This window comes from Alosa sapidissima, chromosome 23 (genome assembly GCF_018492685.1).
Source record: "Alosa sapidissima isolate fAloSap1 chromosome 23, fAloSap1.pri, whole genome shotgun sequence".
Lineage (NCBI taxonomy): Eukaryota > Metazoa > Chordata > Actinopteri > Clupeiformes > Clupeidae > Alosa > Alosa sapidissima.
In genome coordinates, this window is record NC_055979.1 from 8817127 (window position 1) to 8831487 (window position 14361).

Genomic DNA, 14361 nt, shown 5'->3' on the forward strand with positions numbered 1-14361 from the left:
CGGCAGAAAATGATGCAGTCAGTCTAGGTCACCAAACTCACCATGGTTCATTTCAGTGGTTAGCCCAAAAATTACGCAATATCGGCATATAATCCAGTCAGAAGCAGCCCTTAAATGAAGGTTATCGTGCAAATCAGCTGTTTGCTGAGGAATTGATTAACCAACATCAACCAAGGAAAGGAATGTTAATTTGCACATAGACAGCCCGGGATTCAGCCGGCTACTGCACCGCCAAATATGAGGCACTGAATATTACAATGGCCAATTTAACACAAATGTAATACTGCAAACACCGTCGTGAATAAACATCATGACTGCTATTCGTTGTTTCTTCATGCATAAACGATACCTTGAACATATTTAACGCAAACATTCGTTTGAACCTGAGCAACATTTGTAGAACTGACATAGAACATAGCTGTGAGTCAGGAAGGCACTGTTTATATATATATATATTTTTTTTTTTTTTTTTTTTTTTAATCAACATGTAGGATAGGTAACGTACCATCTGCTAATGTTGAATCAGACTGTCAGCAACCGACATTGTAGAAAAGACATCAATATATCAGTGTTTACACAGAACATTTGCTTTGGCATACACTGCTAGAACGACCAAGCTAACTGGCTATCGCTTACATTCCTAGTTGGAAATTGCCATATGTTAGCTAGCTAGCTAACCGGAGCCGACCCAAATAACCAACGTTAGCTAGCCAACTAATGTTAGCTAGCTGTTCGCCAAGGTGGCAAGTCCACGGATGGTTTCATTCCAGATCAGCTCCACTTTGCAACCCCCCCACAGCCTTGGTCCTGCGAGCTCATAGTGCTACCTAGCGAGCTGGATATCTTGCTAGCCATGTTAAGTCGCTGCCACAGAACGAATTAGCCAGCTATTTGCTAGCTAGCTTATCTTTGGTGTCTAACGTTATGGTTAGCTAAGGCATTTCTGCTTACCTTCATATACAGCTCCAGGAGAGTACAGTTTTTGGACAGCAAACTTATGAGGATGATGATTACAAAATATAGAGTAAGAGAAAAAAATCCAGTTTAATTCATCCGCTGCAGAACCACTGAAACCACATCGTTGTCGCCCGAGTCCGCATAGAGATTCGCAGGGGGGCCTCCAGGCTGGATTGTTTGCTTATACCTCAAAACGACAACGAACAATCCACACGGTATGTAGAAAACGGCGATTAGAGGGAGTCTTCGGTCATTCCATGTATTTTAATAAACATTCGCTATTAGTTTGTATGGGGATCTCGGCCAGACGAAAACAGCGTCAATCCTCTGTCCGTATTGAAACCGCACTCTTTTGCCACGGCTGTCTACTGTCTGAGTGTGGCTACCCAGCAATAAGCGTTCGTTCGCCTGTCGCCGCTGCAAAAAGCAACAGCATAGCAACGTGCAGCCTTAACATGGCGCAACTCCGCACCACTCAGCTGCAAGCGCACGGGGGTGGGGTCAGTCTGCTGAGGAGGTGTGGTGTTTTATCGCGGGAATGCAGACTTATCATAATTATGCGGATAATTACACACAAGGGGACACACACACACACACACACACACACACACACACACACACACACACACACACACACACACATATACACACATACACATATCCCACATACACATATCCCACTTACACATATCCCACTTCATGGGCAAACACCAACACACTCACACAAAAAGTAGCCAAGGGGCCCCGCTCACCTGAACACCTTAACTGATAGCTACCTTGGTTCAAGTCCACCCAACTGAACGGCAGATTGCTGGAAGTTGCTTGGAGAGATTCAAAGTTGCCTGGGCCTATTATTTAGTCGAATACCATGAATAGGTAAAGGCCTTTATCGCCCCCTACTGTTTTGCGTGTCTAATGACTGCTTTTAATCTGTTAGAAGTAGACCTAGCCTGCATATTTGGGTGGAAAATATATTTAAGGTCTACATAAGATAAAATACATAAATTAATTATTATTATTATTATTATTATTATTAATAATAATAATAATAATAATAATAATAATAATAATAAAACAGATTAGCCTATATTTGCTCTCTTGCCGTGTGCGTGCTGCTTGCTGGCTGGCATGTTCTTTGAGTGGGTTTGTCATGACATGTTGTGCCTGCGTGCCTGACCTATAACTAGAGTGGAAGTTGAGGGTGGTTAAAGGCCACGTAAAAATTCCATCAGATCAGAGCAGAGCAGGCGAGAAAACATGTGACGACTCATGGGAAACAAACAACACCGATGTCTCTATTGTTTCCAAGTTTCTTCTTAGAGATAGCCAACGTGCTTGACTCAGCATTGATCTATTTAGTGCTTAGGATTTTTTGTTCACACAAACCGCTATGCTATGACTTTTGTTCCTATACAAACAGACATTTGAATTCTTGGCAATGGCTCTCAACAATATCTCAACAATGCTGTTCACATTAAATTCAAGGGGCTCACCATGGGGAAGGGTTTGTAGGCTACATACACATGAACCATGTATAATTCTGTGTTTGGGAACATGTCAATAGAGCAGAGAAATCTAAAGAACACATAGGCTACTACAACATAAGTGTAAAAGTGGAAGGAGTTTTTTTTTATTTTTTTAATGCAATTGCCTACACAGTGTTTGATTTTGCTGGGCGAGTAAAAGCATTTTGTATGGTCAGACAGTCTTCAGCTAACCTCCAGGCTCTATTCAAATATAACAAGCTGGCTTGTGTTAGATAAAACGTATAAAATGAAATATTTCTCATACACAATTGGATATCTGTGAGAAATATATAACATATTCATATATTCAAACAAAAAGTAACAAGAATGTACAGCATTCCGACCAACAAAACTTGTGGTATGAATTAATGCAAACTTGCTCGTTTCAGAGTCCCAGAAGAGGGCTATACCTGATTTACGCCAACACAGAGCACTGGCTCTCTAGCACAATGCCTGGCCCTCAGGACCTTAGTCTTTGCTGCCATCTACTGGTGACAAATGATCATTGCAGCCTCTCAATTACCATCATTTTAAGACAGACTAGAAATCACACTCTTGATCACCATTGGAGACCAATGTGAGCCGTACAGAGTTTTTGTTTAGAAGCCTGATCATAGAAGATTCCCAGATATTCCTGTAGTCTACTGTGCATTAACACACCCGTTTCACAATTCATCTGTTAGGAAGGTGTGTGAGGATGGTTGTGATTGTTCCTTATAAATTGTCATTGGCTGTATTTTGAGAAAAAACAAACACTAACTAACTCTCTACCTACTCTACCTACACTCTTATAACCCCAAAAGATATATATATTCAACACATTAAGAAAGTTCCATTTTCATTTGCTGAATTAACTCATGTGTCAGCAAAGCCATGTTACCTCCGACTACTACAGAAACAAAAAAAAATGAAACCATCAAATCTCTTCATGTACATCAGGCTGGTGATGTCCAGTGAAAGCACCCTCTCTCTCTCGTTGTGTGTGTGTGTATCTCCACAGGGATTCTAGAAGGAGCCCTTGACATGTGTAGTCCTTCAGGCTGGTGTCCTTTGACGACGTCTCCAGCAACCCTGCCAAACAGCAGCTGGAGCCGGATGGTCTCTATGGCCATGCTCTGGTGCACACCAGAACCAGAATCAGGGTTATTCATTTGGCCAAGTCAGTTGGTACACACAAGGAATTTGGTTGCTCTAGCAGTACAGATAAAATAAAGACAATATACAGTACAACACATTATAGACCACATACAATATAATACAGACAATATACAATATACACCTGACACATCTTTATCAGGCCCGATCTGACCAATTCCAAACTGTGTAAATGAATGTATTGTAAGATTGCTTGGCCGCTATGGGATGTCCCCTACCTATAGCAGAAGGAGTTGAACACCTCTCTTGTTTATGTCTGAAAAAAAGAGATGAGGTTTTGCAGAGAGTGGTGTGTTGCATGGCAAACGTAGGCTATATGTAATGCAGTTCTAACGGCCCCACACGCTTTCTCTGCATTTCTGTATTAAATATATAGGCTAGGGTTAGGGCTACTGATTCATGGACTCATCTCTCTACCCAGCAGGCCTCAGGCGGGTCCCGAGCTGCGCTCTGTACAGTGCCTTGAGACATACGCTGTAGAAATGAAAAATACAATTACATTGAATGTGAAAATGTAGTAATTGAACATACTTGTAATTCAGCCTGGTTTGGGCGCATACAGGTAAAAGTTCACCTGTGCTGAACAGCATGGCTGGATGGTGAATGTGATCGGTGCACTTGAGCAAACTATGTAAATTAATTCAATAGCAAACAGTATCACTCGATATTTTGCATGTGCCTTTGTGCTGTGTGTGTGTGTGTGTGTGTGTGTGTGTGTCCCACAGCGGTGCCTTACAGCAGGGTGTTAACAGACTGCGCGGGAGCTCCAGGCGTCTTCACACATTCAAAGTCAAGGTGACCAACCCAAGCGGAAAGCCCTTTACGGCATCCCATAAAGCCTTTTGGTTCAGCCACCTCCCCAAAACATCAAAGTCCCTCCGCGCCTGCCATACCCCGCCGGCACTCCATGGGAACAACGGCTGACAGGCCTACAAGCACTACGGCTCCACGCACAGCTAAAAAAGACATAAAGCGAAGAATTCTCCAGCACCAGCCCCAGCTGAGACTACTAGGAGCAGGAGGAGGAGTGGCGAGAGTTCCGTTTTAATAGCTGTGATTAATCCAGCCAAGGCAAATATAAGAGCCCCAGTAGGGTCATCTGGGATGCTTAAGCGGCACGCATGATTGTCACTTCCTACTGAGGCCAGGGCTGTGGAGCGACACAAAAGCTTTACAGCTAGGCAGGCTCTCAAAAGGCTCTCCATACGGACACAGTAAAACCTCCAGAACAGTGCGGGTCACACAGGAAACTGCTTTAACTGCACGGAGTGCAAAGAGTCCCATTCCACTTGGCACCTTGGCTTATATTGTAATGTGGAACATACATCTGAGTACATTTCTCCCCGTGGACGGTAAAATCCTCCGCAAGGCACTTATGTTTTTTCTTCACTGCATTCACGCATGCTAGGTGGTGCATTTTCACATCTGTGTTCTTTTAGTGAACCTCTTTATCTGATGTAACACTGCACTGCTTCCCCAGTAGATGTTTATATTACAGGGTGTAGAGTAGCTTCCGAGAAGAATCTGAGAACTCTTAGAAAAATAATAACGGTGTCCCATTCCTACACCATTAAGACGCTGAGTACAGAATATCTACAAAGAAGAAATACGTGTTTATTTAATCTGTATTTAACAGTTTTTATAGTAAAGAAAATAAGCATATCAACAATAAAACATTATCTTTACAAAATACTGGACAGGCAGTTCAAGGCAGATTGCAAAGCCGGCATTTTATAAGCGTGCATAGAAAAATACAAGTGAACAATCTGATGTGCATTTACTGGGTGTGTATTACATTGGATCATATAACGTGTGGCTGCATGTCATGTTCACCTGCTGTGTAATATATAGAGGGAGTCAGGGCCTTCATTTCATTTCTGATGTGTGTTTAGTGGATGTGAAGTACTTTGGAATATAAATTGTAAAGGTTTTTCTGCCGCGTGACACAGAGAGTACTCCGGCCTGTAAACGAACACCGAAAACAAACATGAAAAAGGCAGGATGGCTAAGTGCATATAAAAAAAAAACCTTTGATTTCTTTCAGATCTACACAAAATTAGCTTAAAGTTTTTGCAAGAAAAAAAAATGTTTTCCACTTGAAGAGAAGGATGAGGCATACAAGATTGTACAGGCACAAAGCATGCTGGGATTGATTTTGTGTGCACAGTGGAGGAGCGTGGACCCCACACAGCGGACGGCAGTTTCTCTCTGTGTCATTCAGAAGGCGGCGACTGGCTCCCCTGCCGTGTCTGTCTGTCGGTCTCTGGATCAAAGGAGAAGGCAGCGCTCCTTCACGCTCTTCTTGCTCTTGCCTCCCTTGCCGTTCTTCTCCTTGTTTTCGGACAGCTTTTTCGCTCTCACCTCTCGCATGAGATCAAAAAACACCTGAGGACAGCGAGAGAAAAAAAGGGGGCAACTGCTATTCTAGTACACCACAAATCCCAGCGTGCGTCAAATCAATACATAGGGAGGTCAAATGTCTACAAAATGCTACATCTTGCAAAATCCCTACTTTAAATGGCAGACAAAGTGCAAAGTCTATCAACAAGAAAAGATCTTGTGACGTACATGAACTATAGCCATCATGTGGCATGTCGGAGCATTGAGCTGACTCAATGGTCTTAAGGTCTTGCCCATGATACAACATTAGTCAATTGATTTTGTCTAGTTATTCAATTAGCTCTGGTTAGACTTAAGACTTTGCACTTGTCACATCATTCAAATTAAGGCCCACTAATTTAATATAATTTTGAAATATGTTTAAGATGCTAAATAATGTTAACAAGAATTTATTTATGATAAATTCAGAAACACCACGTTGACTGGGGCATGACATCAGCAAACAACACCTCTGTTCCACAAAAAATCCAGTGACCTTTGGCAGCGACCTTTAACTCACTCATCTCACTTCCTGATGTACGGAGTAGGAACACTGTTTTGAAAAGCGTAGTTTTGTCACTACTTTCATTATAGACAGACAATCTTTTGAACCGTTTCTTTCTTACTCACTCCTCATGCGTCACGATTGGTTTAGTTAATGCAGGAGACCAGGCTCTACACTTTGCTGGCCATCTAAATTAGGGCCCTTGGGCCAAATGCATAATAATGTTTGTGGGGAAACCCCACCCTTGGAAGAGCTATGTATCTGTGTAAAGCAGTGTTTCTCAAAGTGAGGTCTGTGGACCACTGGTGGTCCGCAAGCGATCCCAAGTGGTCCGTGAGCAGACGTGGTAAAAAATAATATAGATGAGTTGTTTGCAATATTGAACCAACTTATTTGTAAATCCAAACAGTTCTGCAACACTGCCTATGTAAGCTATGACAATTTAAATCATAGGAATCCTCTGACACAATAAGCAAGGTGGTTCAGTAAGTAGGCCTATTGTGTCTATTAGCTAGTAGATGGTTTGTGAGGGGTTTTTTTTACTGGTTAAGTGGTCCTTGGTCTGAAAAAGTTTGAGAAACACTGGTGTAAAGGGACCCTAAGGAAACCTTTTTTGCCTTTTCAGGATAGGACAGTGAAGAGACTGTCAGGAAGTGAGTGGGAGAGAGAGAGATGGGGTGGGATCGGGAAATGACCTGGGATGGACTCCAACCCAGGTCCAGATGGGCATTTGGACCCGAATATGGTATGCCTTATAGTGCCCCCCCCACCCGGAGTCACCTTATCGACGTATGCGCGTGTCTTGGCCGAGGTCTCCACGTACTGCACGCCCCACTGCTCCGCCTTCGTCCGCGCGTCGTTGGCCGCCACCTGCCGGCGGTCCTCCAGGTCCGACTTATTCCCAACCAGCAGCAGGGGGATGCTCTCCGCGTCCGGCTTCACCCGCAGGATCTGCTCTCTATGCACGCATGGAGGACAACACACACACACACACACACACACACACACACACACACACACACACACACACACACACACACAACAACAAGCATGGAGGACAGATGGATACAGATGCACACAGCACACATAAACACATGAGCAAACACACACACAAACACACACGGAGGACAACACACAGATGGATACAGACACACACAGCACACATAAGCAAACACACACATACACACACACACACACAACACACACATGAGCAACACACACACACAACAAGCATGGATGAGAACGCACAGGGAAAACACACATGAATATAGACATGTACAGAAAACACACAGACAAAAATCAAACACACACACACACACAGTCACTGCCAAGCTCAGGTGAACGATGGCACCTTTTCCTAAAGACATACAGTTAGTGCACCTCCAGACGAAAAGTCCCAGACTACATACCTGAACTCTGAAGATGCAGAGAAGGACTCAAGCTCAGTGATGGAGAAAACGAGGAGGAAGCCTTCGCCGCTGCGGAAGTAGTTGTCCCTGATGGCCGCGTAGTCTTCCTGTCCAGCCGTGTCCAAGATGTCTATCTGGACGTCCTCGCCATCCAACACCACTTTCTTCCTGTAGCTGTCCGCTTTGGTGGGCTCGTAGTCCTCCACAAACTGAGGACAGACAAAGCACCAATCATTTATCGATCAACACAACTCGGTGCATTCTGATATCAATGAACGAGAGGAAGATCTGGATATCATACAGTTTCCTCCTCAGGCTGATACCAATGACATATCAAGAGACTGCTCACAATTTATTTGTTTGTTGCGTTGTGTTTGTTGTCGTCGCACCTACATCCTGCCTACCAAGTAAGAGTGCCATTGACAGTCGAAACGCAAGCCAGGTCAGGGTTCACCATTCCAAACCATACTGTACTGTACTGTACTGTATTGTACCACGCAAAGGAAACAAGCCATTAATGTCCCATCTGGAAATCCAAAACAAACAGACTGAGAGGTACTGAGAGATCCATGGATATCATCACCCAATTAGCATTCTTTCAGGATCCAATGGCCTCTCATCCAGGACCTTTTCTCCTCCTCCTCCTCCTCTTCCTCCATGTATAAGCTTTATGCCTTTGTATGCCACACACTTGTGACTCTGGCACAGATGTCTTCTGTATAGATATTCTCACTCTAGGTCTTTTCACTCTGTCCTAAAGCCAAATACAGACGGCCGGCGATTCCCTTGTCGCCTGTCACCTCAAAGGTTAAGACATTTCACATCGTCAAAGGTTATTTCGTCTGTAATCGCTACAAGTCAGTCAGTCGCTGAATTTCATTAACATTCCATGGTCTCACATCGCTGCATCGCCGCTAGTCTCTTCCTGTCTGATTGTGGCTTTAAGGCTCTCTCTCTCTCGCCGCTAAGTGACCACAAGGCTCTGTGCCCCCTGCCGTGCCGCGCTGGCGTGACGCCTGGCACTGGTGACCGATGGGCAGGTGGCGGGTCAGTGGGGGCACTCACCTCGTCGTACATGAACTGCAGCGTGAGCGCCGACTTGCCAACGCCGCCACTCCCAACCATGATGACCTTGTGGAGGCTCAGGGAGCTCTGGTTCTTGGACTTGGTAGAGGCCATGGCTCGAGTTGCCACACACACACACACACACACGCTCACACACTCTCCCTCTCTCTCTCTTTCTCTCCCCCTCACACACACGCTCACTCAAATACACACGGCCAAAAACCACTGCACCCACCTGCAAAGATGAAAGAAAGAAAATAGAGAAAATGCTGTTAAAGTAACAGAAGTGTATTAAAGGTGAAATATGAAGCGTCAACTGTTAAAAATGTTCTATTTTATTTCTATTTCTATTCTCTGTTATGTACAATAACCTGCACAAGAATACAGAATACTGGGAAATTTCACTTCATCTTTCTGCATCCTTTAAGGGACACCAGGCAACATTTTCATGTTAATTACTCATCTTCGTAAGTCAGTATATGGTTAAATGACTCGTTACAGGGCGAATGAAGACTCTCTCGCCCACCCCTACTGTCTGTAGGAAGAATATCCTGATTGCAAGTTCAGTGTATCCTACCTGCAGACCAAAGCAGGCAGGATAACAAAACGCTAGAGATTGTTGCAAACGTGTGTATAATGGCAGAGCCGGCGAAGAAGCAGCGAAAACCCTTGACAGAAGACGCAAAGAAAAGGAAAAGAGCTTCAGACCGAGCGATGGGGAGTTTCGTAGAGAAAAAGCATCAGGTTTGCCTGGTGTCCCTTTAAGTCAAATGCTACATGTTCCAACTTTGTTTGACTCTCAGGACAAAGCGTTTTAAATGGCTAGTCAATATCAGACAGAGATGAGTGGTTAGATCATAGATGGATTCCTTAATGAGACCGTATTATCTCAGGTTTGCTTTACTTAGCTTTTCGACTGAGAAAATATAATACCTAGGTAAAAAATAATACAGAAATATTATATAAATATAATTGCTAGGTAAAAAAACAAAACTCACAAGGGTGTTTGCTCTGCAGAGATAGTCATTTCATTGTACAGTTCAAGGGCACTAACTCATGGCTACACTTCTGTTCCAGAGTTCTTCTCCGAGACGGGAAACAAACACAGGAGACTGTTTTGTTGTCAGAGTGCGCATGCACTCTCATGGGAGGAAATGCCATAAATGCCATAACAGCCACCCATATAAACTGTAAATCACCGGACCAAAGAGCAACAACTACCACCACTGGTAGATTTGAAATGTAATTTCACTCACTTAAGACATTTCAGACACATTAGAAACTTAATTTAGTCAATTATATTTCTATGGTCAACTTATTTACTTGACTGGGAAGCACTCCATGTACAGTAAGTAAGAGTTACTGGACTTGACCTCATAGTGGTCAATGATGGCATCTGTCCATGCAGCCAATCTCCCAGCACAACAGCAACAAGAACACAACAACAGGAAGTGGAATTTGGTGTGGCACTACAGACACCATGTACTGAGCATATCACATGACATTTGACTTAGCCAAGCCTTTTATCCTAAACCACTTGCAGGAAAATATAGACACCATACAGAGCTTTCAGTGGCACTAATGAAACGATCACCGCGAGCACCCAACCTGTAGTGCCACTGCCACCGCATGGCACCCTGCTCTCTTTCCCCTAAGTGTTTATCAGCTGTATAGGAACTATACAGTTAAAAGACAGATAGGTGATAGAAACTATACAGTTAAAATACTGATAGGTGATAGGAACTATAGGCTACAGTTGATAGACTGATAGGTGATGGGACCTATACAGCTGATAGACACTTGGGGGAAGAGAGAAGGGTGCCATGCCATCACAGCACCTATGATATCCATCATGAGGGTCTAACTAACTAAGATGGGCGTGGTGGAGCAGAGTTACCGTCACCGACCATCGGTCGACCCGGGTTCGATTCCCACCGTTGCAAGTCTGTGTCGCTTCGGATAGAAGTGCCTGCTAAATATCAGTCAACGTTAACTTTATTGCTGAGACACAACTGAGCATTCACTTTCAAAGAACCCATGAAGTCATGACAGGAAAAGCCTTCTCCACAGCCACATCACCACTGACTCCTATGATGTCTGAGGCCTTATAGCCGAGGATGACCTTACATATGTGGGTCACTTTGTTTATCCATAAAACAGCTGTACTGTGCAGCAAGCAGTGCGCTTTTCATTTCTGTTACTCTGAAGTTGTTCTTGCAAAATAGCTGCTCCTGCAGTATAAACTATGAAGCTGTGCAGGCTCCTCTCTACCTTCAGAGAGACTGACATACTAGGTCAAAAGAAGGAGCATCATTTTTTATTATTTTTTCATTTAGACAATTTTTCTTCAGTACCAGTAAAGTATTCTTAAAATATAAATTGATGACCATTAAAGTTCTCATATTTGTACTATACTACTACTACTACTGGGATGACAACAGACCTACCAGAAGCATAACTGTAAAAGCATTGGAATTGCCCAAGGTTTCACTGACACACGGATCATGTGAGTGAGCATGACAGAGCTCAAAGTCATGCACAGGTGGTGACACACCTGAGAGGCTATCTACCTGAGAGAATAGCTGTTAAGGGGTGTGCTGGACTAAAAATTAACACAGATCAGGATTAAAGACTGTTGTGAAAAGAATGAGATGCCAGATCAGTGTTTGTCTGCAAGTTACAACCAAAAAGCAACTACCAAGGTAACTATTCAAAGAACAGATAGGCTAGCCTATGGGCTTATCGTCCAAACATTTTACACAGCAGCCTATAAACAATATATTTAGTGCAGAGCACGGAAAGAAAATAACGTTAAGATACCCCATCACAAAATATTGAAACAAAGAAAACACACGTAGGGTATACCGTAATCATATGTAACACAACTTCAAACAAACAACTTCAAACAAATTAATTTGAGACAACAACAAATGCATTATGGTTTACTGACAAAGCGGCTAGGTCTGAAATTGGTAGGGAATCGAAAAGTTGCCTTCCCTGTTGCACTGCCTAGAGCCCGCCTCCTGCAAGTTGTTGATAGGCTGTATGAATAACAGAGCGACGTAACTATGGTGTATCTTGTCCCACATAGCGTTTTACGGCTGTCAATCAAACGTCGCACAAAACGAGAAGTAGCAAAACCCTGGACAAGTAACTTTGCAACCAAATGTATCAAAACGCGGACGGAAATATAGTAGCCTAACCTATGATTTATCACCGTAGTTTAGAAAACCAAAGACATAACTCACCGAACACCTTATATGGTAAAAAAATCCCGCCTGGACCCTTTGTTTTCTTGGAAAGATAGTAGGCAAAATAATCCGCCGTTAGTCGAGTTCCATCCTTCCCAAACTTTTTTGTCATAACCGGAAGTTTATTGGGAGGTTATCAAAAGGATGTGAGGTCAGACAACCAATCCACAGCATTTCTTCTTACAGTTGAGTTAGCTGTATTGATGTGTAACATTTAGTCTCTCTCTTAGCACAGCGATTTGTAGCTGTTTTTTCCCCTTTTCTTTCCAGTATTTCATGGAGTTCTAGGGAAGCCTAGTCTCACCGTCACACAACTAATTGGTTATATGGCTATGGGAAATAATGAAATCCCATAGTGAGTAGACCAACTAAAATTATAGCCTACCTTAGTATAGGGTGAAGTATTGATATATCCTTTTGTTTGGGGAATACATTGATTTTTAAGGACGGATGGAACAGGTGCTCCACTTAAGATTTACTTAGGCTAGCCTACTTCTTTTACTGTATTTTATGTATGTGTTTATGTCTGTGTCAGAGTAACATTGCCATAGATGCTTGGTGTGTGTGTGTGTGTGTGTGTGTGTGTGTACACCGTTGTGTTAAATGTGTCTATGCTGTAACACATGCCTCGAGGACATTAACGTTTTTTTTTGTCTAAATCTAAGTATACCCTTCATTTACAGTGATAAATAGAGTAGTACAGAGTATACAGTAGTATAGCCTACTGTCTTCGACAAAAACAAGACCTCTGAACTGGGTATGAAAAGCCTTCGTTGTCATAGACTGCAGCATATCAGACCACAGACGGACCTCAGCTGTAGTTGCACTACATGGCAGAAGGGTGTCGCTCTTCAATAACTTTAAATGTAGGCCTACCTACATGCGTTTCAATGTGCTATTTGCGCAAAGAATTCGTGGACCAAACGATAAAAAAATGACAACAGCAAAGCAATCTCAGAAAATCGTCATGCAAGTAGTGAGTTCATTAGGCCTATGTGATATTAATTAATATCAATTGGCTTTTTTTTTATTTTTATCATGTAGCCCATCACATGTTATTACTGTAATAGCCTAGATGTAGTCAATCATTGAGGATCTGATAGGTTACGCGGGGATAGGTAGGTCAGTTTTGATCCAGTGTTCAAATGTTCCAGAGTTTCAAGGGTTGTGTGCATGAGACAAAAATAATTAAGGGTTGCGGTGAAAAGAAAACAGACCCCACTGTGTTCGGCAATTCCTGGTGTCAGTTTTGATTATCCGAAGTCAGCTGGAATCTAGTTAGCCCACCATTGCACACACACACGCACACACACACAGTGGCCAAATTGCGCTGGCGCCTCAGTCGAAACTTTTACAGGTTAAGCCACAGAGCATCGACACACATCCCATAAATGCTTCCTTGGCTAGATGTTAAAGACTTCTCAGTTTTGTTTCCCTTGCAAGAAACGGTCTTGGATGGCACCATAACAACATGGCAAATGAAAAGATCTTCTGTCAAAAGGGCTTTCTTTAAAGAGGTTCCAAGCCTACAAAGGAATCCTTTAAACGCCTAATTGCAACTTTCAGAATAGCAGTTTTCATTCGTTAGTTTCTTAAAAAGTGTATATGCTCTCTAAGTAAATCTAATTTCATGTAAATGAGAATGACTTATTAAATCGATGCATTGAAACACACAATGAGAAAATGAGCAGTCATGAACATAGAATGATGGAAAGAAATGTATGTGGAAAATGTCACTGCCTGTTTTATTTGCATTAAAATAGCACACGTTAAGAGATAAAATCTATTATTATTAGTAATCTATTATTACATCAAAAGTAAAAGGTTTTCCATTTCAAGGGTAGATGTTGCGAACGTCACCTAGTTGGCACCTAGGCTAGCTCTCAAAACTCTCAGCGCATGTAATCAAAGAACATGACGGCTGATTCTTAAATAATTTTTAGGCCTATTAGTTGTTAATTTAGCGGTTGCGTCCCCTTTTCGACTGAGCCTCATCGGAAATTTGCTTTTCTATAGCCGCGAGGCATAATCTCCCAAAATCCCGGAGTAGGAGGAACACCCCACGTGGTTCAACTCGTATAAAAAGTTTCTGACTATTGTGGCACAATGTCGTG

General features: G+C 42.8%; 1 protein-coding gene across 2 annotated transcripts; it reads right to left on the reverse strand.

The window, feature by feature from the left end:
- Positions 1-5232: 5232 nt before the first annotated feature.
- Positions 5233-12366, reverse strand: LOC121698699 (ras-related protein Ral-B-like). 2 transcript variants are annotated; one of them, XM_042081005.1, is made up of 5 exons: positions 12245-12366; positions 8997-9231; positions 7932-8140; positions 7303-7480; positions 5233-6023 (listed from the first exon to the last, which is right to left on the reverse strand). In XM_042081005.1, the coding sequence occupies exons 2-5, from the start codon at positions 9108-9110 to the stop codon at positions 5907-5909; spliced, it is 618 nt and encodes a 205-aa protein (XP_041936939.1). In that variant the 5' UTR covers positions 9111-9231; positions 12245-12366; the 3' UTR covers positions 5233-5906. The 2 variants fall into 2 exon arrangements, with proteins under 2 accessions (XP_041936939.1, XP_041936940.1); XM_042081006.1 differs by lacking the exon at positions 12245-12366 and adding an exon at positions 9995-10137.
- Between the last annotated feature and the right edge of the window lie 1995 nt (positions 12367-14361).